Source organism: Balaenoptera borealis (genome assembly GCF_965194805.1).
Source record: "Balaenoptera borealis genome assembly, chromosome: 4".
Classification (NCBI taxonomy): domain Eukaryota; kingdom Metazoa; phylum Chordata; class Mammalia; order Artiodactyla; family Balaenopteridae; genus Balaenoptera; species Balaenoptera borealis.
This window is the reverse complement of record NC_138861.1, coordinates 9574577-9600425: the sequence shown is the minus strand read 5'-3', so window position 1 is coordinate 9600425 and position 25849 is coordinate 9574577. Positions and strand designations below refer to the sequence as shown.

The 25849-nt window shown below is 41.0% G+C and overlaps 1 protein-coding gene across 1 annotated transcript in view; it reads right to left on the bottom strand.

Moving 5' to 3' along the window:
• Positions 1–25534, bottom strand: part of HERC6 (HECT and RLD domain containing E3 ubiquitin protein ligase family member 6) — a gene marked incomplete at its 5' end in the record, with an annotated part of 126313 nt that extends 100779 nt beyond the window's left edge. Inside the window, 2 exon segments of the mRNA XM_082391601.1 lie at positions 25383–25460; positions 25463–25534. Of these exon segments, the coding sequence (XP_082247727.1) occupies positions 25383–25460; positions 25463–25534 (150 nt within the window).
• Positions 25535–25849: the final 315 nt, after the last annotated feature.

Below are 25849 nucleotides of genomic sequence, written 5' to 3'. Positions count from 1 at the left end.
GAATAAATGAGTGGATCAGGATAACACCCCAGGTGACATCTACATTGGTAGGAGAGTAAATACAGTTAAAAAAAAAAAGGTAGCAAGTAGTATACAGGATCCACCAATAGCCTTGTGACTTTGGGTACATTTATTATTCCTTGTGCCTCAGTTTCCTCATCTACAAAATGGCAACAATAAACCTTCATGGTTGTGTGATGATTAATTCATTAATAAACGTAAAGTGCTTAGAAGAGTGCCTGCCATATAGTAAGCACTCTATGTGCATTAGCTGCTGTTGTTTTTTTGTCGTTTATGGAGAGAGAATCAGTGTAAACTCCATGAGAAAGAGGGACTATGTCCTGACTTATCATTTAATTCCTAACATCTGCTACAATGCTTCATATAGAACAGGAACTCAATAAAGATTTTTGAACATATATCAAAATAATAAAAAAAAGAACAAAAGAGAAAGGAATGAAAAAAAAACCAAACAAACAAACCAAAAAGGGCAAATGGGAATGCATTTGGCACAAAGTACAAAGATACTGCTAAGTCACCTCAGTTCTCCACCACTGGGCTAGATGATAAGGCGTACTTGGAGTCCCTGAATCTTTCCTTTAACCCTCATGAGAACTTTGACTCTGTCCACCTCAGTCAGAGTGTTTTTTTAAAAGACAGTGATGGGGAGGGACTTCCCTGGCGGTCTAGTGGTTAAGACCCGGAGCTTCCACTGCAGGGGCCATGGGTTCAATCCCTGGTTGGGGAACTAAGATCCCTCATGCCCCTAGGTGCGGCCAAAAAAAAAAGACAGTGAGGGGGAAAGGGATACCGCATACAGGGAATGATTTAATGACAAGACATTAAGAGCCAGGAAAGCCTGTGTTTTCTTCTGCAGCCCATGAAATCATGACCTGCTGAAGCCACATTTTCTGATCCTCAGCTTGATCTATAAAAATCAAACTCTAAGTACTTGCATGCCTGCCTGCAACCAGGCTATGTGATCATGACTTCAACAATCACTTGTCACCTGCATTGCAGGAACAAAGTCAAAATGTAAGGGTATTGGGACTTCCCTGGTGGCACACTGGTTAAGAATCCGCCTGCCAAGGCAGGGGACATGGGTTCGAGCCCTGGTCCGGGAAGATCCCACATGCCGCGGAGCAACTAAGCCTGTGCGCCACAACTACTTAGCTTACGCTCTAGAGCCCGCGAGCCACAACTACTGAGCCCACATGCCACAACTACTGAAGCCCGCGCGCCTAGAGCCCATGCTCCACAACAAGAGAAGCCACCGCAGTGAGAAGCCCGTGCACCGCAACCAAGAGTAGCCCCCACTCACCGCAACTACAGAAAGCCCGTGTGCAACAACAAAGACCCAATGCAGCCAAAAATAAATTAAAACAAAAAATAATAACTTTCAATTTAAAAAAAAAATGTAAGGGTATTGTCTTAGTTTACACTACTATACCAAATCACCACAGACTGGGTGATCTGACAACAGAAATTTACTTCTCACAGTTCTAGAGGCTGGAAGTCTGAAATCAGGCCGGCATGGTTAGGTTCTGGTGAGAACCCTCTTCTGGGTTACAGACTGTTGTCCTCTCATCATATCTTCATATGGCAGAAAGAGAGCCAGCTCTCTGGCCTCTTCTTATATAAGAAGAGTCTTCATCATGAGGGCTCCACCCTTATGATCTAATTACATCCCAAAGGCCCTACCTCCAAAAACTATCACATTGTTATTAGGGTTTCAATATATGAGTTGGGGTGTGAGATGGATATAAACATTCAGTCCATTGCAGGTGATTTGTTTCTTTATGTGTGGGGAGGAGGGGCAAAACTTCATCTCTCCCCATCTTAGGTTCTTAGGTTTTCAGCTGGGGCTCTTCAGCAAAAAGACAGATTAATAAGGGAAAAACAGTTTATTAATGTGTGCAGTACACATCATGTGGGGAAAAACTTAAAATGAAGAGTCACTCAAAGTGATGGCTTAGAAGTCTGGCTTTTATATAACATATTCAACAAAGAACAGTACATTTGTAGGAAAGTCACAGGACAAAGGAAAATAGTTTTAGGCTTCCAAGTGCAGCAAACTGTGGGAAGGTAAATATATGGGAGGAAACTAATGAAGTAAGGTTTGTTTGTGGATTCCTCTGCTGCCGTCCCTGGGCTCATAGAATTTATCTCCAGGAAAAGGAGAATCTATATCTTGCCTATAGGCAGAAAAGGGAGCAACTAGGGAGAGCCTTTCCTGTGTTCATTGCCTCTCAACTGCCTTAAGCTCAAAATAATTTTTAGGTCAAAGAGGTTTATTTTGTGGTGATGTATTCTGGTCTCCTTCATTTACTATCCAAAAAGGCCAAGAGAGGGAGAAAAATAAATGGGAAGAATTATTCTATCTCAGTCCACTAGTTTGAACCCCAAACTAGAAAAAGAAAGCAAAGGGAGAAGGTATAACCAGATCATAAACTCCATGAGGAGACTGTCAAAGTATAAGTTTCGAAAAGTTAAAAATACCATTCTCGTAAAAATATATAATGAACACATGTCAAAGATGTTATTCAACTAATTAATAGGGAGCCAGCAAGATGGTAAGACTGGTTCCTACTTAATGAAAGAATGTTAGAATAAGATTGCTACACTAGATATAAAACCGGTTAATGTTCTTCAAGGCAATTAATTGTAGCCTTTGGAGTTATCTTTTGTAATGGACAAAAATTATTTGCATCTTTATGGGAAAAAACATGTAACTTCACTATGACTGGGCCCTTTAATCAACAGTAAACAGTGGACTTCCCTGGTGGTGCAGTGGTTAAGAATCCCCCTGCCAACGCAGGGGACACGGGTTTGAGCCCTGGTCCGGGGCCGCAGAGCAACTAAGCCCGCAAGCCACAACTACTGAAGCCCAGCCGCCTAGAGCCCGTGCTCTGCAACAAGAGAAGCCACCGCGATGAGAAGCCCGCGTGGCAAAGAAGAGTAGCCCCTGCTCGCAGCAACTAGAGAAAGCCCGCGTGCAGCAACAAAGACCCAACGCAGCCAAAAATAAATAAATTAATTAATTAACTTTAAAAAAGTAAACAGTGATTTGAACAAGGTATATTCCCCCTAGATTATGAAATATTCCTTGGGTGTGCCTGATAAACAATGCCCTCCCATGACATTGAAAGTACACTCGTGTTTTTGCTTTATTTCCAAGGTTTAAATAATGTTTCTTAATAGAAAGGATTTTATTCTATTTTCTTCACTGCTCTGTTACTAGCACCTAGAAGTAGTGCTTGAAACTAGCAGGCTCATAGAAAGGAATAAAATAATGCCATTTGCAGCAACACGGATGGACCTGGAGATTATCATACTAAGCGAAGTAAGTCAAAAAGAGAACGATAAATACCATATGATATCACTTACGTGTGGAATCTAAAATATGACACAAATGAACTTATCTACAAAACAGAAACAGACTCAGAGACATAGAGAACAGACTTGTGGTTGCCAAGGGGGAGGGGTGGGGGAGGGTTGGATTGGGAGTTTGGGATTAGCAGATGCAAACCATTATATATAGAATGGATAAACAACAAGGTCCTATTGTATAGCACCGGCAATTGTATTCAATATCCTGTAATAAACCATACTGCAAAAGAATATGAAAAAGAATATGTATACATATATATAACTGAATCACTTTGCTGTTCACCAGAAACTAACACACCACTGTAAATCAACTCTACTTCAATAAAAAACAAACAAAGAAAAAGAAACTAGTAGGCTCTTGACAAATAGTTGTTGAATGAATGAATAGTTATGTTCTAAGAAAGCCTTTGTTACTTGGTTGTTTATAACTCAGAATGCATTTTCCTTTAACGTAATGTTAGAAGTTATGGTGGTTAGGTCTCTGGTCAGCCCACAGATCTTATATCCTGCAATGGCACCAAGACAGCCTGCTGCCAAGGGCAGGAATGTTTTCATATGAAATACATTCATCTATTCAACATGGAGAAACAGGGAGTTCCCTGGCCGTCCAGTGGTTAGGACTCCACGCTTCCACTGCAGGGGGCACGGGTTCCATCCCATGTCTGGGAACTAAGATCCCACAGGCCACACGGAACAGCCAAAAAAAAAATTGAGAACCATGGCCACATCCCTCCCACCTCCACACTTACATTCCCTCCAGCCCACCCACCAATCCCTACCCCAGAGACCTTTCTCAGACCTCAAGGTCTCTCTTGCTGGACAGCGGTATGGGGAACTTCCCCAGCGATGCTGGCCGCTTTGTGCGTGGGCCTGCAGCAGGCTGTGGTTGCAGGAAAAGAAGGAGCAGGGAGCAGGCGGCCTTGGGTGTGAGGATGAGGTGCTGTGAGGCCTGCAACTCTGATTGTGTGCCTCCCAGTATTACTCTCGGTCATAGGCTTTTAACTACCTTTCTTTTCTTCTGTAGGTTCCAACATCGACTTGCCTGCTTCACTTTTACTATCACCATCTTATGTTCTGACCAGAGTCTGTCTCTTCTGTGAACCACTGAAGGACAGAATGAGGTAAGGGGGTGGGCCTGAAAGTTCCAACCCTCTAATGACGCCTTGGTCTTTATGGTGATCAGCCCCCATCCTGAATCCACCAAGAGTGGCTTCATTAGAACAAAAGGTGCTCCTATCACTCAAGGGATTTAGAAACTGTGCACCAGGAACCAAGGACAAAGACCAAGTATATATTTATCACATACCCAGCTCCAACACATGAGAATTCAACTGCTTCATCTATACCTCTGCCCACTTTTCCCCAGCCCTCACCAGACTATTTTGAAGCAATCCATATTATAAAATTTCATTCATAATATTTCAATGTTTGGGACTTCCCTGGTGGTGCAGTGGTTAAGAATCCACCTGCCACTGCAGGGGACACGGGTTCGAGCCTTGGTCCGGGAAGATCCCACATGCCGCAGAGCAACTAAGCCCTTGTGACACAACTACTGAGCCTGTGCTCTAGAGCCCGCGAGCCACAACTACTGAGCCCGCGTGCTGCAACTACTCAAGCCCGTGTACCCTAGAGCCCGTGCTCCGCAACAAGAAGCCACTGCAATGAAAGCCCGTGCACCACAACGAAGAGTAGCCCCCGCTCTCCACAACTAGAGAAAGCCTGCGTGCAGCAACGGAGACCCAACACGGCCAAAAATAAATAAAATAAATTTATTAAAAAAAAAATTTCAACGTTCATCTTTAGAAGATAAGAACTATACCAATAATACTATTACCACAGGTTTTGAAAGGTTAAAAATAATCCCAAAGATCTGTGCATTGTAACTGTTGTTACATATCGCTAACTTGCCCTCTTAGAAGGGTGCAAAGGGGACTTCCCTGGTGGTCCAGTGGTTAAGAATCTGCCTTCCAATGCAGGGGATGTGGGTTTGATCCCTAGTCGGGGAACTAAGATCCCACATGCCACGGGGCAACTAAGCCTGCGTGCCACAACTTCTGAACCCATGCACTCAGGAGCCCGAGTACCGCAACTAGAGAGAAGTCCGCGTGCCGCAATGAAGATCCTGCATGCCGCAACTAAGATCTGACACAGCTAAATAAATATATAAATAAATAAATAAAAGAAAAACTCATGAAGGTGACCAGATATAAAATAAATATTTAAAAAAAAAAAAAGAAGAAGGGTGCAAAGATTTACCCTTCCACCCCTAGTTTACAGCAGGGCCAGTCCCGATATTATCAATCTTTTTCATCTCCACCAATCTATGTCTCTCGAAAAGGATGTCTTTTTCTAAATCTCATTTCTTTGATTGTTAATGCGATTGAGCAACTTCTCATTTTGTACTGTCCATTCATATTTCTTCTTTTATAAAGACATGAATAATGATTATTAACGATGAAATTCTATTAACATGCATTTTAAATTCCTCAATCATTTTGTTGAATCAACTTTAAGTTTTTTAAAAAATAGGCTATTATTAAGAGCAGAGTTTGGTGCACCACAAAATTGAGTGGAAGGTACAGAGATTTCCCTTTTACCCCCTGCCCCACCACATGAATGACAGCCATTAACTGTTTATCTATATTGACATGGACAGCCATTCATTACATATATGCGTGTGTGTGTGTGTGTATGTGTGCGTGTATGTACATATATATATATAAAGTAAAAACAAAATTAACAGAAGAATATGCATAATAAATAGGATATAATTTGAGCTTCAATGTGTATATTTGTAATTGCATAGAAAATAGGATAGCTAACATATTTTATTATTATCTCTTTTTTATGTAGAAAAACAGAAGCTCTGAGAAGTTAAATGACTTAACTAAGAACAATCAGCTGTAAATAATGATGCCAGGAGAGAAAACCAAGTCTTTCTGGCATGGAACCTGGCTTAGTCCATTTTAACATTAGGCGGGATGGTCTGAGGGAATGCCAGGAGCCACTGGCAGAATGATGCAAGAACTGGGGTTGTGGGTACATTTGTTTTAAGGAAAGTTTAAGGAAACCGTGTACATAGCTGGGCTAGTAGAAAAGCTGAGGGACATACCAAGAGCCATTGTGGAATCAATGGTTCAACCTCAGTTTAGAGCAAAACCAACCATTTTCCGTTTCAGAGAGCCAAGGTTTAAATCCTGTTTTGGAGAAACCATCCCTGGCTACTGACCCTTAAAATAGTCAAGAAATTAGGTTGTCTCAGGATTCAGCCATAATCTTGCAACCTCTGTTATCTTATTGATAGAATTGTTTTGGCTTATCTAGCTCTAGGCCACCTGATACAGTCTCCTATCCAAGGCAGAAATCCCTCCTACAGGCTTACTGATGGATATTTTTTCATCTTTACTAGCTCTATAAATTCTGACCTTTTTTTTTTGGCCAGGCTGTGTGGCATGTGGGATCTTAGTTCCGTGACCAGAGATTGGCCGTGCCCCCTGCAGTGGAAGCACTGAGACCTAACCACTGGACCGCCAGGGAATTCCTACTTCTGATATTTTATGACTCATAGGAGGAGGATCCAACAGGCATAGGGATAATTTCCAATTTATCTGAGTGGGCTATCTTTTAATTTGAATGTATTATTGCAAAATACATTGTTTTATGTGTGCACATTTAAAAAAAAATTTTTTGGCCGCACCCTGCGGCTTGCGGGATCTTAGTTCCCCGACCAGGGATTGAACCCCGGGCCCTCGGCAGTGAAAGTGCAGAGTCCTAACCACTGGACCGCCAGGGAATTCCCTGTGTGCACATTTTTAATATATGGAAACAGTATTAACTATCTCCATCCAGTGTTTATATTTTTCCACTCAGCACTATATATTTAAGAGTCCATTCAGCTTTGCCCACATCTAACCTGATGCTACTCACAGAGGCCTTAGACTCCAGCGTGTGCATCACATTTAACCTGTCTACTCACCCAGGAATGAGCACCCAGATAGACTCCAACCCCTTTCACCCTGGGCTGTGATGCCAGGAACATCTTCACACATGTTCCCACATAGACCCGTGTGAAAATTTCTTTGGAATACATACCAGGAGCAGAATCGCTGGGCCACAGAATACGTGTCTTCTTCACTAGACTAAATTATGACAGATTATTTCTCCAGAATGGCTGCACTAGGTTAGATGTGCCCCAGCAGGGGAGGAGGGTATGTTCCTCTTTTCCCACATCTCTTCCAACCCTTGACAGGACCCACATTTCTGATTTTTTGTCAGCCTGAAAGGTGTGAAGTGATATCCTCGTGAATGTTTCAGTTTGCATTTCTCTGACTACTTTCTTGTTTATATTAAGTGACTAACCCATGGTAAAGTCCGTGAACTGAGAAGGGTCAGACTGAACCTGCCATTTCAGGTGCATACCTTGTGCTGTTCCCGGGGAAGGCTGATACCAGTTTTTAAACAGCCCGATTGAGATATAATTCACATACCATATAATTCGCCCATTTAAAGTGCACGATTCAGTGGTTTTTCGTATATTCACAGAGTTGTGCAACTATCACCACTGTCACTTTTAGAACACTTTTATCACCCCAAAGAAACCCTGTACCCATTAGCATTCATTCTCCATTGCTCCCCCAAACTCTCACAGCCCTCAGCTTTTGGCAACCATGAAGCTACTTGTCTATACAGATTTGCCTATTCTGGACATTTCATATAAATGGAATCACACAATACGTGGTATTTTGAGCCTGGCTTCTTTCACTTAGCATCACGTTTTCGAGGTTCATCTGTGTCGTAGCATGTATCAGTACTTCATTTCTTTTTATTGCTAAATAATACCCCATTGTATGGATGTACCACACTTTCTTTATCTACTCATTAGCTGATGGACACTTGGGTTACCCCCGCTTTTTGGCTATTACGAAAAATGCTGCTACGTACATGCCTGCACATACTTTTGTGTGGTTGTGTCTTTTTGTGTGTGTGTGTGGCTGTATCTTAACTTCTCTTGGGTATATACTAGGAACTGCCGGGTCAAACGGTAACTCCACGTCTGACAATTCTAGCAATTGCCATATTGCTTTCCACAGTAGCTGCACAATTTTATATTCTCACCAGCAATGTACGAAGGTTCAAAGTTCTCCACATCCTTGTCTATACTTGTTATTGCCTATCTTTTTTATTATAACCATCCTCACGGGTGGGAAGTAGCATTTTATTGTGGCTTTGATTTGCATTTCCCTAATGACTAATGATGTTGGGCATCTTTTCATGTGCTTGTGGACTATTTGTATATCTTCTTTGGAGAAATATACATTCAGATCTTCCTCTCACTCAGGAAATTCTAAGGGATTTAGGAGCTCTGTGTCAGGAAGTGGGGACAAAGACCTAATATGTGTTTCTTTTTGTATCACAGGCAGACATAGATTGGATTGAAGAGGAGTGAAAGAAAGAAATCAAATTTCAGGTTGGTTACCAATTCAGTTTAATTCATTTCCCACACTAATAAACACTACCTATGTGTAAGCTAGTCTAAGCCCACGGAGAAACTTCAAGAAGCGTACAATCCTAACACAAATGAATGGACTGGAGACTGTTAAAACTGTGAAATACTAGAAGCAGGAATTGTTTGATAATTTCGGTGTCTCCAAGGCTTAGCAAGCGTCCTGCACAGTAGCTACTCCACAAACATTTGTTCAATATAACTGAACTGAGACAAGGAAGTAACTAAAAGATGTGGCAGAAAATACAGGCCTCTCCTGGTACAGCTGTCTACACTAGTCTTTGAGTTTAAATAGGAGCAGAAGACGGAAAAAGCGGGGACAAATGTGAAAGAAATGAAGAGAGATGAAAGGAAGGACTTTAAAAACAGATCAACGACACCAGTGGTCAGATGAAGAAAATATGGAGGGGAAAGCCGGGTGGACACTTGCCCTCCGGGATTTAGGACTTTTAAAAGGACTCTTGTGGAGATAATCAGGCTGAACTCTATCTGCACCAGTAATGAAGGCTTCTGCCGATCTGAGGTTCTTTTCATCAGCCCTACTGTTCTGTACCACACAGGTGTGAAGTAAACAACAGCAAACACTGAAAGGTATAAAAGGCCAAAACTGCTGAAGAGGAAAGCAGCAGAAACCATGTCATGAAGTGAGAACAGAAGTATTTAGGTTAATTTTGTGTTCTGTTTTCTTTCCTGCTTCCACGACTCAGATGTGAACTGACTAATAATGTCCCTTGGAATTTTCTGATAGTGGCCAACTTCACATGGTATTTGCTTGACGCAGTTTCCCACAGGACAGTCCTCGATGCAGCAAAGGTTTTGCAAGGTAGACATACAGATGGCCAAAAGGCACATGAAAAGATGCTTAACATTGTTAATTATTAGAGAAATGCAAATCAAAACTACAATGAGGTATCACCTCACACCAGTCAGAATGGCCATCATCAAGAAGTCTACAAATAACAAATGCTGGAGTGGGTGTGGAGAAATGGGAACTCTCTTGCACTGCTGGTGGGAATGTAAACTGATACAGCCACTGTGGAGAACAGTATGGAGGTTCCTTAAAAAACTAAAAATAGAACTACCATACGACCCAGCAATCCCACTACTGGGCATATACCCTGAGAAAACCATAATTCAAAAAGAGTCATGTACCACAATGTTCATTGCAGCACTATTTACAATAGCCCGGACATGGAAGCAACCTAAGTGTCCGTCGACAGATGAATGGATAAAGAAGATGTGGTACATATATACAATGGAATACTGCTCAGCTATAAAAAAAGAATGAAATAATGCCATTTGTAACAACATGGATGGACCCAGAGATTATCATACTAAGTGTACTAAGTGAAGTAAGTCAGACAGAGAAAGACAAATATCATATGATATCGCTTGTATGTGGAATCTAAAAAAATGATACAAATGAACTTACTTACGAAACAGCAATAGACTCGCAGACTTCAAAAACAAACTTGTGGTTACCAAAGGGGAAAGGTCGGGGGAGAGATAAATTAGGAGTTTGGGATTAAAATGTACACATTACTATACATAAAATAGATAACCAACAAGGACCTACTGTATAGCACAGGGAACTCTACTCAATATCTTGTAATAAGCTATAATGGAAGATGATGTAAACAAAAGAATATATATATATATATATATATATATATACACACATATATACATATATATGTATAATTGAATCACTTTGTTGTACATCTGAAACTAACACAACATTGTAAATCAACCATATTTCTGGGGTTTTATCTTGTTCCTTCATCTGGTATATAGCCCTCTGCCTTTTCATCTTGTCTATCTTTCTGTGAATGTGGTTTTTGTTCCACAGGCTGCAGGATTGTAGTTTTTCTTGCTTCTGCTGTCTGCTCTCTGGTGGTTGAGGCTATCTAAGAGGCTTGATGGGAGGCTCTGGTGGTGGGTAGAGCTGACTCAACTATATTTCAATAAAATTTTTTTTAAAAGAAAAAAAGGCTTTGCAAGGAATGGAAGGATTTATTCGTTCATTCATTCACTCATTCATTTAATAAGTATACTTTGAGCGACGGGCTCTGTTTTGATGCGGGGGATATTACAATTTAAATGAATATCCACTTCTCACAGAGCTCACAGTCTGGGGAGTGACAGACACAAATAAATGAATGAACGAGTAAACATCTGAGGTGCTGATAAATGCTCTGAATGTGGGGTTTGGCAAGGGGATAGACGGTGAGGGACAGGTATTTTAGGTAGGTGATCAAGGAAGACCCCTCTAATACACTGCTGAGTGATCAGACAGCTGATGAGGTGAGAGAGTGGTCCCTTGAGCTGTCTCCTGGGGAGGCCAGAGTGGCAGAACAGAGCTGCCCTGGGGAGAGGGGAAGATGGGCTCAGATCGGGAGCCAGGAATAAGTATACGACATCATTTATATTAACACACACACTTTATATTCCTGGCTTCCTTTCTGTTTTATTTTATGCTGTACATGATCAGCTTGAGCTTTTTAACCATGTTATATACTATATTTGTAATTCCTCTCCAACATGCTGTATTTTTAAAAGTTCACTTGTATTTTCCAAGGATGTCTGGCCCTCTAAATTCTGTCACAGATTCAGATTTTTAAAAAATGTATTCCTTTAGGAAAAGAGATTCAAAGGTGTGTAGCTACCATATGGCCTAGCAACTTCACTCATATGCAGAATAATGAAAACGTGTCCACACAAAAACCTGCACGTGAATGTTCACAGCAGCATTATTCATAATTCCCCCAAAGTGGAAACAACCTAAATGTCTATCACCTGATGAGGGAATAAACAAAATGTGGTGTCTGTCAACTTAAAAGATTGAAACTGCAAAATAGACCTTACAAAACACATGTGTAAGTGATCATCTGTCTGCAACAAACGTCAAAAACTTGCTTTCTCTCAGCAGAGTTGCCTGGGCAGTTGTACTTCTTACAAGGTGGCAGGACACGGAAGCTGCCAGGCCTCTAAAAGGCTAGGAGTTGAGACAGTGTTTCTTCTCTGTATTTCATTGGTCAAAGCAGTTCCAGGCCAGCCCAGATTCAAGGCTGTGCAGAAATAGAGTCCATCTCATGATTGGGCAATAGCATGTGAGTACAGGAAGGGAAGAATTGGAGATAAACTATCATGAGGATAGAATGGGTTGGGGAGCAAGAAACCAGATTTAAAATGTCAGAAGCCACTAACAACTAAAGGTCAAACTATATTTAAAATAATTAAATGTCAGATATTATACACCAGAGTGGACTGATTTGTTGGTCTCAATTCTTTACCCCTCCCTGTACCCACACACTTACTGGATGCAGAATATACTCTCCTGTCGCTTGACTTTGGTCTTAGATATATGTGTTATTTATCGATTGTCGCATACCAAACCATTCCCAAACTTAGTGGCTTAAAATAGCTATGTCACAATTCTACGGTTTGGACAGGGGGTTCTTTTGCTGTTCCAACCTGGGCTCATTTGTGAAGTTACATTCAGCTAAATAGGCAGCTTGGGGGCTGAGCTAGGACAGCTGGGATGGCCGGGCCTCTCTCCACGTGGGCTTTCATCCATGAAGAGGCTCAACTGAGTTGGGTTTCCTCATCCTCATGTGGTGGTGACAGCATCCCAAGAGGGTGAGTGTGGAAATACAAGGCCATTTTAGGCTAGGGCTCACTGAGTCACAAAACTTCACTTCTATCACACTCTACTGGTCAAAGCAAGTCACAAGCCCATCTTCAAGAGGTAAAGGATATGTCTGGGAAATAAACTACCTCTTGATGGGAGGAGGCAAAAATAGTGTATGGCCGTATTGAGTCTATGAGAGCATGTGACTTGCTTTGGCCAATGGCGTGTAGGCAACAGTGACTATGAGCCAGTTCAAGTCTAGGCCTAAAAAATCCTTGAGTGTTTCCTTTTCTTGTGCTTCTGCCATCATCATGAGAAGAAGTGCCTGGGGTAGCCCACTTGCCCAAGAATGAGAGACACTCTGAGCAGAGCTGATCCAGCCAGTCTGTAGTCCTGCAGTGAGAAGCAGAGCTGCCCAGCTGAGCCAAACCTAGGTCGGCTGAACCCCAGCCAGGCCGCAGAAGCAAGAACATAATAAATGATCACTGTTTTAAGCCAATGAGTATTTGGGTGATTTGTCGCACAGCAATAACTAATACGTAGGGCAATTTTTAAAAGCGAATATTTTGCAAATATTTGTGAATAAAATTTATATCCTGTCTTATATTTGCTTCTAACTGTATAAACTGTATATATATATGTCACTTTCAGAGGCTCCTCTAGTTAAAGGCAATAGAAGAAAAAACTGCTATATTTGGGGAAACATCATTAGAGTTTCCACTACAACAGCACTTTCAGAAGCAAAACCCCCATCACAAATAATTGTATTTATTCATCAAATATTTACTGAGTGACCAGTATGTGTAAAATACTACACCTGAGACTGTGGTATCTACAGTGATAAATGTGTGTGTTTGTTATGATCAGGTTTGGCAGCTCTTAACAGAAATGGTTGTTATGGTTGCTCCGTAGATCAGTTCACCAAAGATCTGACCTCCTATCTTACTGCTCTGCCATCTCTACCATGTCATATTATGATCCAAGATGATTCTTAAGTTCCAGCCGTCATATCCACAGTCCGGGAAAGGAGAATGACAGAAGGGCATGCCTCCTTCCTTTGCATTGTGACTTTCTGGAAGTCCATGTGTTTCTAATTACATCTCATGGTACGAATGGCATGCCATAGCAAGACCACACTAATTATAAGGGAGGCTGGGAAATAATCTTTTCTTTTTGCCAGCAGTATGCCCAGATAAAAATCAGGGGTCTGTTACTAAGGAGGAAGGGTAGAATGTATATTGAATCGGGCATCTAGCTGTCTCTGCCACAATACATAATGGATTTTATTTCCTGGGAGCAACTGTATTAGTTTCTCAGTAATGACTATACTAGTAAATCTATTGATTTTTCAGTACTGATCTATCCATTCCTATTGTCAGCATTTTCATGAACATTTTTGGTATTTCTTATATATATCCTATAATTATTCATGTTCACTCACGTCCAGTACCTATACACCTAGGATTTATAAATTCCTTGAAGACAGAGAATATCTATCTATCTATCTATCTCTATATCTCCACAGAACTCACTGTTGCTGCGAAATGGTGACTGAAGTCAATTATTAAGACAGTCCGCCTTCCCCTCATGTTCCTTCTTCTGGAATAAAGAAGTCTGTAATATAAATTCCAGTCCTGTATTATGTATATAACACGTCTTGATCTTTCAAGATCAAGTGGATCTCTACTTCATCTCGTTAGACTTCTGGTTGATGAATAACTCACTTTTGATACAGGGAAAGCAACGGGTCACCACGTATTCTGGACCCCATGCACCTTACACTTAGGTCAAACGGGGAAGTCCTTAACTTGTATTATTGAGGCTCTTTCCTTCAATATTCTCCCATTATTCTGTCAAATGCCCCTAGAATTTGCCCATTAGAAATTAATTTCTTTGTGTTAAGAAGTATCTATTTTCTCATTAAAGGCATGGAAGGTTATCTTTATATGTTATTCACCAGTCATTCACATTTTAGAGTATTTTGGGAAAAAAAAGACATTGTCCTGGGTTTGTACCGTGGCCAGTATCTCCAAGTGATTGACCCTGCCGGCTTTTTAATTTCCATGGCACCACTCATGCCCTCTCTTCTCTGTTTATCCAGTTGGGATTCCACGGTCCATTGTTATAGTTTCTCACCTCCCTGCTTTGTTATATCCATGTAGCTAAAGCTTAACCTGTTCAAATCTAACTCTTCACCTAATCTGCCTCTGCACCCAAGTAGCTGAATATGGCTGGAGAAAGACATTAACACACACTAACTGGTCTCACACCAAATCATGAACCTAACCTCAAGGGGGTCCTTAGATCTGTCCAGCTACCCTGCCAGCTCACCTGGGTCCTCCAACTCCTCCTCCATCCTAGATGACGACTTTGCTCCTTTTCTTGCAAGTCAGTCTTTCATTCCCTTCAAATTATTCTCATCAGCATGCATACATGCTATAATATTTTCCATCTTAAAAAAAAATACCCCTCTGTTACTGCCTCATTCCTATGCCCCACCTTAAAATAAAACTCCTCAAGTACTTTTAGATTGTTTGCTCCCTTACTTCCCATTCTCTCTTGAACTCATGCCAATCACGTTTATGTGCCCTCACCGCACTGATGCTGATCTTGTCTGGGTCTTCAATGACCTTTACATGCTCAAGCCTAATCATCAAACAGCTGCTTACACTCTCCTTGAAATTTTCTTTATTGCCTTTCTCTCGCTTTTTATTGGTTTTCCTCCTACCTCATTACTATTCCTTCTCAGTCACCTTTGCCTGGACCTCTTCCTTTTGCCAACTTCTAAATTCTGCAAAATCCCAGCGCTTTGACCTCCAGCCTCCTCTCTTCTCCATCCATCTCACTCCCTAGGCGATCTCATCCTCATGGTTTTAAATTCTACCCGCACACTGATGACTCCTGAATGTATGCCTTTCACCTTGACTTCTCCCTGGAACTGAAACAGGAGGCAAGGGGTCAGGGTACGACCTTTAAAAGAATGACATAGCCATAGGACATGACAAACACTGGTTAGAACCAACTAGGTCCAAGATGGCAGAAGATTTGACTTCCAGTGGACCTTAAGCCTCATTATATGCTCACTGTAATACATTAGCATATGCTAAATGGCACACCACCAGCACCACGACAGTTCTGAGGCCAACCATAAAAGGTCAAAAAGTGGGCGGTGGCCCAATTCCTGGAAATCTCTAACCCTTCTCCAAAATAGTTGGAATAATCCTCCCAGTCATTAGACTATGCAATTATCCAGCCCGTAAAAACTAACCACCCCATATTTTGGGGACTCTGAACCTTCTGACATGGCCCACTTCTGTCTCTGCAGTGCGTTTCTCCCAAGGCCGTTCTCACCTTTTGAAATGGACCGCATTCTGTCTATGGAATGTGTATCTCTCTAAATAAATCCACTTCTTACCTATCACTTTGCCTCTCACTGAATTCTTTCGGCGATGAGACTTAAAGAACATGAGCTTCCTTAAGTCCTGAGATCAGCTGTGTGATCTCAATTAAAAGACAGCGGGTTCAAGTCCCAATCTGAATTTTGACTGGGCTCGAGTCCAGGTCCGTGGGTTGAAGTCCTATCTGGGTTGTGTGATTTCAGAACCACAGATGAATATATCTAAGTCCTATGCAAAAGCTTTATTGTATGTTTACAGGACGTCACGAAGTTAACATCCTCAAGGTGAACCTCTCCATTCTCCTCCAACAACGTTCTACCTAGTCTCCTAGTTGCTACTTTTGCCTCTCCCAGAGTTCACTCCCTGCACTGCAACATGAGTGATCCTTTTCATCACAAATCAGTTCACAACCCTCACCTACTCTCTCTCCCCAAGTCTTCTCAACAATGAGAATCAAGTCCAAATTCCTTTTCTTTTCTGTCCTTTCCTTTCCCTATCTTATCTTATCTCGGTCTCCAACGTCTTACAGACTCTGGTTTCTCTCTGACCTCATTTCTGTTTAATTTCACTCATTAACCATGTTCCCGTCCCGCAGGCTTCCTTGCTACTCTGCTGCAGCACCTTTGTGCATGCCCTTTCCTCTGTCTGGAATATTTTTCCTCCAAATATACGCAGGGTCTGTTCCCTCCCTTCCTTCATTATGGTTCCTGCCCCCCAATGCCAGGCTTTCCCTCACTTCCACACCTCAGATAGCACATATTCCCTTCTCTATCCCATTTTTCATCACTTATTTTTCTACAGACCATTCATTGTTACAGATATCAAAGAATATATTTATCTGTTTGGTTTTCTGTTCCTTTCTCTAGAGTGTAGGTTCCACAAGGACAGAAATTTTGTGTGTTTAGTTCACTGCTATATCCCCAGCTCCTAGAATAGTTTCTAGTACATAGGAGGAATCATTAAATAAATATTATTTGAATGAATGAACAGCCATTTAGTAAGCAAACAAAAGAGTTTTAATAGAGGAGAGGAGAAAGAAGAAAGACATTTTGTAAGCAGGAAACAGTGTCAGATGCAAGCAAGCTCAAGACCAGTTAGGCTGTTCTCGGCAAGGACAGGGAACAATAAAAATTCCTAACATTAACTAGGTTGTCTAAAGTCAGGAATGCCTCTGATCACACACAGTGTGAAGAGGCTGGATTAGTACTTGCCTGGGACACTAAAAATCTGGCCTATAATTCTAGCCTGTAGTTACCAGCTCTGTGGTGTTGGGCAAATCTCTTCACCTCTCAGAGTTTGCATTTAATTTTCTGAAAAATAAAGGGGAGAGGAAGAGGAGGAAAATAGTTCAAAGATACCTCCCAGCTCTAAAATTCTTTGGTCATATACTGACTTCTGGACAGGCCGAAAAACTTCTGGGGGCCTTTCCTCTCCCAGGCTACAAATTTCGTCAGTGAGTTAAGAAGACAGAGGTGAAAGATCCCTGGTGGCAAACATTACTCCATTATGATCCTTATCAACAGTAAATAGTATGCTCTGCCTTCTCACGGGCCCCCCTGGGAAACCAAAACTCCTTCTACATCATAAATAAAACTTTCTACATCAGTCCCTTATAAACAGACAGTAGGTTCACCTAATTCCAGCGTAGCAAGCCAACACTGCAAAACGGGCCATGTCTGTTGTATGTTTTCCTGCCCACTGAAGTTCTTGCCAGCAGGCTAGGCTTAGGTGAAGTCACTGCTCAGGTTCAATCTGTATTCTACTCTAACTGGTCCTTTTCTCCCACTTCAGTGCTTCAGAGGGATGTGTTTGTCCCTTGCTCTTTCTCTAAATGCAGCAGGCCCCCAGTAGATGATACTAGCTAGTCCCTACCTGGTAAAACAGGAAATGCTCTTTCTTTTTTTCTTTCCATTCAATCTATGTTCTTTAGTTACAATCTATGTTCTTTTCTGGTGCATGAATTAGTCAGAAATTTAGGCTTATGTGTACAGTGTTTTTCACTTGTGGAACACATCAAAACAGAAAGCCAATTTTTGTTAATTTGCAAAGTCAACTTTGGTTAAAGTAATTTAAAGTCTTCAAAACAGGGATGAGTAGGAACATCTTTAACATACAGAGAGACATTTTGGTCAGGGCATGTGCTTTGGAGACTGAGGGCCCTAGGCTAATGCCTGCTTTCCACTCACTACTTCGTGGCCTGGGGCAAATTATTAACTTCTCCGTGCCTCAAATTTTCCTCGTCTGTAAAACAGGGATAACACTACCTACATCAAAGAGCTATTGTGTGGACATACATAAGGTTTCTGTAAAAAGCTGATTTCCAACAGATGTTAATGGCAGGCAAAGATATTTATGGAGGCAGCAGGAAGAACATATAAGGTATCAGTGAGTTCAGCTTTCACTTTTTCTTCTTGAGAGGTGAAGAGACCAGCAGTTAAGAACATAGACTCTGGGGCCAGGCTGTAAAAATTCAAGTCCTGGCAAGGTATCATTTATAAGCTGTATGACCTCAGGCAAATTACTTAATATCTATCTGTGTGCCTCAACTGTAAAATGGGGAAGATAATAATAACCTTATCTCATTGGGTTGTGAGAGTTAAATGAGTTAATACACGTAAAGAATTTAGAACAGTGCCTGGACAGAATAAGCATTTGTATAGGTTAGTGTGATGGTTAAGTTTATGTGTCAATTTGACTAGGCCAAGGTACCCACATGTTTAGTCAAACATAAATCTAGATGTCTCTGTGAAGGTATTTTTAGATGGAATTAACATTTAAATCAGTAGGTTGAGTAAAGCAGATTTTACCTCCATAATGTGGCCGGGCCTCATCCAGTCAGTTAAAGGCCTTAAGAGAAAGACTGACATCCCCCAAGGAAGAAGGCCATCTGCCTCCAGACTGCCTTGGGATGTGAGTGCGACGGCATCTCTTCCCTGGGTCTCCAGCCTGCGACTCTGCTGCAGGACCTCTGTGCGTGCCCTCTCCTTTGCCTCGAATATTTTTCCTCCAAATATATGCAGGGTCTGTTCTCTCTCTTCAGATTCGGACTTGCCGGCTCCCACATCCCATGAGCCAATTCCTTAAATCTCAGTCTCTCTCTCTCTCTCTCTCACCGCCCCCCCCCACACACATACATACACACCCTATTGCTTGTTTCTCTGGAGAACCCCAACAGTTAGCAATTATTATTTTTGTTTGCAGCACAAAGTGATACTCTATTCTGGTTCTTCTCTAAGAGTACAAGCAATCAGTAATCACATGGCAAACGTTCACTTTAATCCTTCCATTTCTGAGGATTTAAGAAAACTAAGAGGAGAACATTAAGGTTTGCCTTGAGCAAAGGCAAGGGAGCCAGGGGGTCAGAACCCTCACGGCAGGTTTAGGAAATGATGAGTTTGGGCGGAATGAGTGTCCGTTTAGGGAAGTAGCGGGTCAGAAGGTTGCTGAAGGGCAGGAACAGCTCATGGAAAAGTGTGAATACCAGCCTTAGAAGCTTAGAATTTTTTTTTTAAACACTATTGGAAATGGGGAACTTCTGAAGCTTCATGAAATAGTGCTGTAAGATGAAAAATAGTACCAGTGGGTGTAGGGTGAATTAGGAGGAGGGAGAAGCCACAGAATGAGAGAACATGTAGAAAATATTATATAACCTTGCATTAACCAGTTACATACAGTTCAAAGAGCACTAAGCATCTATTTCTACACTATTTTCATTGGGTCACATTTCAGGCCATATGACAGTCCCTCATGTGGGCAGGCTGATGTCCCTCTCTTGGTCCGCTTCCCTTTTTTCCCTTTGCTGTAACTCTGCCCTCTTCCCGAATCTCAGCTTTCTGCCTCTTCCCTGTGGTCTATGCAAAGATGGGGTGGCGATAGAGAACACCATTTCTGTTGACCTTTGCGACCTGGGGATATCTTTCCTGGTTTCATTCTGGGAAGATGATTGTCGATTCTTATTTTATGGGAAGGTATCTTCAAGAAAACCAGTCTCCCTCTTGCTAACTTCTCATAGCATAATCATGATGTGCTATTAGTTTATTTGAATTTTCACAACTTTTTCTGGAGTATTTTTGTATATAAAATCTAGAACACCCAAAGCAAAAGTAACTTTTAAATGGTAAATGCTGAAGGCTGGTTTTCAAGTCTATATTTAACACTACCAGGGTAAGAAACACAGTCCGGTACTGCCCCAGAGTATGCTAATTAACTGGGGGGAAAAATACTTTCTCTTCTGTCATTGGAAGGGAAACTGACCAGTAGAAAAGCAGTTCAGCACCTACACCCACTCTGTATACCTAATAAGGAGGTGTGTTTGTACATGCCAATAACGCATGCTTTGGGTTGCCTGACAACCAGTGACAAATGTGCCTTTCATCATCTCTTACAATGTTACTTTGGGATACTGAACTCTAATCTAAATGAGACTTAGCAATGAGTTGAGAAAATTAGGTATTTCCAACAAGTTATAAGTGTACATACTTCTGAAATTACAGATCTCAAAGACAATGGCAGTTTCTATTAACGCTGCATGCATTTTTCTGTTGTTTACCCACTTGTATAAAACTAGTTATTCGTACATTCCCTTCATTCTACTGACAAGAAAAGTACTGAATATTCCTTATGAAGATTACAGGGAATTTTTGGCTTGTTTCAGCCATATCCTAATAGCAGTACATTAGCAGATATGACTTGGCAATAAACACTGAGTTTAGATTCTTGAAGGTACAACTCTGACCATGTCATTCTGTGTCATTTCCCACAGCTGGAAGGGTACAATTTTAATTTTAATTTGTTTATATGTTGCTTTAGAGGTGGACCGAACTTTTTTTTTTTTTTTTAAACTGGCTATTTATTGGCTCCCCCAGTTCACTTCAAGTAAAATCTTCAAAGAATAATAACACTGTTTTTTTTTTATGGGACACTTAATTCTCTGCTTAATTTAATTCTTGTAGCAGTTATGAAAGTCAGCCAAGGCAGGTTATATTCAGTGCTATTTTACATCTGATAAAAGAGGGGCACAGCAAAGCTAGCTACTTGTCTGAGGCCGCCCATTGGTCAAAAGCAATGTTGGCATTCCAGGCTCAGGCAAGGTACATTTTCTATGAGTCCAAGATACTTCTCAAGAGTTAGTTAGAAACTTGTTTTTTCTTTCTCATTCTTTCTAGGTAGGCTTGTATAATATTCAGCAACTGAATAATCCCTGACTTAAGAGAAAGACAGAGACAGAAAGGGGAAGAGGAGCCACAACACTCCAAGAATAATACTTAGAGAAAGCCATACTTTTCCAGTTATAGCATTCATCATACCTAGATAAATGCTTACTATCTCCTCCGCCCCCTCCCAATTTTCATGAGAACAGAGACATTTATATTTTTCATTCATTGCTATAAACCCAGTAGAAACTTCATGAAAAGTTATTGAAAAAAATGAATGAAAATTTCTTTTTGAATAAAACTGCCCCAAGAAAACCTCAACCAAATGATTTTAAGTTGGAGCTACTACCTGTATGAGTCAGGATAGGCTAGGTTAAGTTAGCTCAAGATGTAGCAGCAAACAATATCAGTGGCTCAAAACCACAAAGGTTTGTTTCTTGCTCAGCTATCTGGCCACGATGGGCTGGCAGCAGGATTCTGTTCTTCACAGTTACTCAGGAACCAGACGGAAGGAGAAGCAGTGATCTGGAACTTTGTTAGTTGTAATGGCAGAGGGAAATAAGCCTTGAAGGGTCTTGCAGAGGATCATTAAATGCTCCAACTCAGAAACGCTGTCACCTCCACGCACAATTCATTGACCTAAACTAGTCACAGGCTCCCTACCTTCCCACAGCACCACCCACGAAGGGGCCAGAAACTGACTGGGAGGTGGAGAGTAGGAAATACTTGGCAAATGCAGCTAATGATTATCATATTCCATTCCCTTGATTTGGAGCTTTTGCAATTTAAGTAACAAAATGCAATTTTGCTTATAATCTTTTCTACATTTATAGAATACGATTTTCCTCATAACAGCCCTATATGAGAATGATGCATAATGAGATTAAATACTTGAATAGGGCCAAATAGAAAAGTCAGAGGTGGAAATGGAAAGATAATTCAGATCTCTATAACACTGGTACTGGATGAAGCTCATTTATTCCATATTTGTGGGAAAAAAGCAACAATTACATTCTAAAATAAAATCACTGCTACAAGTTTTAATAGGGTTCAAAGACAAGATGTAAAGATTGTGTCAGGGTTTTGGCAATTATTCTGGTGACACACAGAAGGGACATCTGGGCTAGGAATTCTAGATAGAAAACCACCTGAACTGTGGAAAAATACACCCTAATATCTCACACTTTAGGCATGAGGCCAGAAGTAGCGTCCAGAGTCTTACCTGGAGAACTGCTGATTCTAATGGAGGAAAAGACAAAATGTTTCCTTTTATCCTCTTAGGTTCTCTGGCTGGGACCCTGGAAATCAAATTGACAAAAGACAAATAAATAAGAGAAAAAACAGTTTTAATCCTGTAAGTATGGATGGAAATTTCATAAAGAAATGAGACTCTAGGAGACCGGATGATTGAGGTTTATATACTATTTTAGGCTAAACAAAGGAAAAGGGGCTTGGGAGTAGAGAAGGCAAGTTACAGGAATGCAAGGGGAGGAAACGTATATTAAATAAGGGTTGTCTTGTTACATAGAAAGGAGTCTCTCAGGCGATAACAGTTATCTCTGGGAGTAGCACTCTTCCTGGTACTTCCTGGAGCCACCATGAAAGATGGAAATTTCCTTTATAAATGTAAATTTCCTTTACTAAAGGGGAAATTTATACTCTATTTTTAGGCAGGGGGAGGTGAAGAGCTTTTTCTGCATCTCCTGGTCCTCAGTTGCCTTTAGCTCAAAATAATCCAAAGAGGTGTATTTTGGGGGTCGCATATTCTGGTACCCTTCATTGACTATACAAAAATACCATCTCTAATGTTTTAACAAGAAAAAAAATTGGTTATTCATTGGTGAATATTAATAAAATTATCAGTTCATTATTACACAGTATTTGGCTCCCAGGAGCATTAGCAACTAATCAGGAAAATGGGTAGTGTTAAATTAATTAAACAAGGAGGCCCTTAGACTGAGGTGGCTTTAACGCCTTAGTAGCCTAAGTAAGCAAACCAAAACCTAAATCTGTAGTGCCCTAAGGTTAAGAAATGAAAACCTAAGGACAACCAACCACAAAGCCAAAGAGACTTCCCCAAATAAGGTAACTGTTTAACCTGTAGCCAATCAAATCATTTTCTTGCTTGGCTTTCACATCTTCTCTATAAAATCTTGCCTCTAGCTGCACTCCTAACCACTTCCGGTTTGGTGCTGACCAATTCCAATCAGTTTTTGCTCCAACTCGTAACATGTGTAATACGCCTCAATTCAAGTTGTAACGGTTCCAGTTCGGTGGTTCATTAGCCTAAATCTCAAATGGTTTACGTCCTCACTTTATATTTTATAAGGCCCCCTGCGACCTATCCACCCACAGCCTTGTGACCCATCTTGAGGATAATTTCCCGATAGTGACTACTATCAAATAGTTCAAGTCTTTAAAATATAAAGTGAAATAAAAAGGAGCTCAACTTAATGAAGTATGGAGTGCTGCATCCACTTGATTCTTTTGGACATTATGCAGTGATCCCACATGTTGAGTATATGTACATTTGTACTACATTTAGCCATGCTTCAGAGATGCAAAAAGCAGAAATAAATAATTCTAAAGAAGTAAACTGCTGGCTTTATTCCTAATCAGCTGTGGTAGGATGTGGAATGGTATGGTTTTCAAATATAAGTCCAAGGACTGTATTAGCACCAAACATACGCATATTCTTCAGCACAGCCTAACTGACCTTGCTTCTCATATGCCTGTGAATTACAGTCTATTATAATAAAAGGATGTAGCAAAGTCATGATGTTCTCAAATCCTGGACATGCAGTTTGCAACTGCTTAAAAAGAAGGTCAAAATGCCATACATAATTACAAGTGTTTTAGACTTCCAAACTTAAAATTTCTCATGTCAACAGTTCTTGTGGCCAAAAGTTTTCACATTTGTGAGAGCAAAGCCCTTCATGATCTGGTGTCGTATGTTTGAGATACTGCAATACATGGTACTATATTACTGATGAACAGATTCAAAAATAACTTAATTGTATTTAAAACTCAGCCACCAAATCGCTCCATCAAAAGAAAAGGCCAAAAGATACGTACTAGAATGTTTATAGTAGCACTATCTGTAATAGCTCCAAAACTGAAAACTACCCTAATGTGCATCAGAAGGATGAATTCAAAGGTATATTTACAGAATGAAATAACATGAGTGATCTACAACTATATGCAACAGTATGGAAGAATCTCATAAGTATAAAGTTGAATAAAGAGCCAAACACAAAAGAGTGTATACTTCGTGATTCTATATGTATCAAGTCCAAAGACAGGCAAAACTAATCTATGTTGTTGAAAGTCATGATAGGCAATGACCGGAAGGCAGTAGGATGGAGTCCCTGGGTGTTTATAATGTTCTGTTTCTTGATCTGGGTGGTGGATACACAGGTGTGTTCAGACTGTGAAAATTCACTGAGCTGTATACATTTGGGATATATGCACTTATATATATAGAGAGAGAGACACGCACACACACACACACACATAACAGGGTGGGAGAGGGGCTTTCTGTAAGTAAGATTGCCTTGTCTGATGGTTCAGATATGCATGTGTATGCGTGCGTGCGTGCGTGCGTGCGTGTGTGTGTATATATATATATATATATATATATATATGGCTTCAATAAAATGATTAAAGAACAGAAAATTCCAGGAAGCCCTGGTTTCAGAACAGTTGTCCGGGGACTGGGATACTTAATATGTCAAAACAAGCTAATAATTTATCTTTAAAATCTCTGCTTTTCTCTACCTCCAGTGATATCACCATAGTTTAAAACAGGTCATCTCACACCTTGGAGCTCCTCTGATTTAGTCTCCTAACCAGTCTCCCAATAACCTGTTCGCCTACACATTAACCAAAGCAGTTTAAAGTCTAAACCAGATCCTTTTTCTCCTTTGCTTAAAATGCCTCAGTAGAGTCTCCTTATATTTAAAATGTAAAGCAAATTCCAAGTCTTGGCTACATCCTCTGGCCTCTGTCTACCTCATTTCCTTCTGTCATGCTGCTCTCTCCCTCCCTCTAAACTAGACCCACACTGGCCTTTCTGTTCTTCCAAAATGTCAAGCTGTCCCACCTCAGGACATTTGCTCTGCTGTCCCCTCTGCCCAGAACAATCATCACTTTCCAGGTTCCATGGCTGACTGATCTTCTCACTCTTTGTTTAAACGTTATAAAGTTCTTATAGAACAACCCTCTCTAGCTAACCTCAACTTCTTCTGTATCCACATCTGCTTTATTTCCTTCCTTGACATGATTTGTTATGTTATCTGCTTGTTTACCTCTGTCTTCTCCCTCTTCCTCCTCTTTAGACTGGCAGCTTTATGAAGGCATCTATCATGTCTATTTGTGTCAAGATTTATCTCCAGTGCCTGGCACACAAAAGGTCCTCCCTGAACACACAGAAATACTTGTGGAATAAATGAATCAACATTCTCAAGGGGAGTCCCCTGGCCGTCCACTGATTAGGACTCCGCGCTTCCACTGCAGGGGGCAGGGGTTCCATCCCTGGTGGGGGAACTAAGAGCTCGCATGCCACGCGGTGCAGCCCAACCCCCCCAAAATAAATAAATAAATTTTTTTTAAAAGTGCAAAAACCCCCACACATTCTCAAGGGATCACGAGATGCCTGTTCAGTCACGAAGAACGGTGCACTGTGAGCTTTTCAAAGAATAGCAATGAAACCAGATGCTTTTCATTACCTCCGCCCAGGCAAAGTGTTGGCATTCCGTTCTGGCTTTCCTAGTTG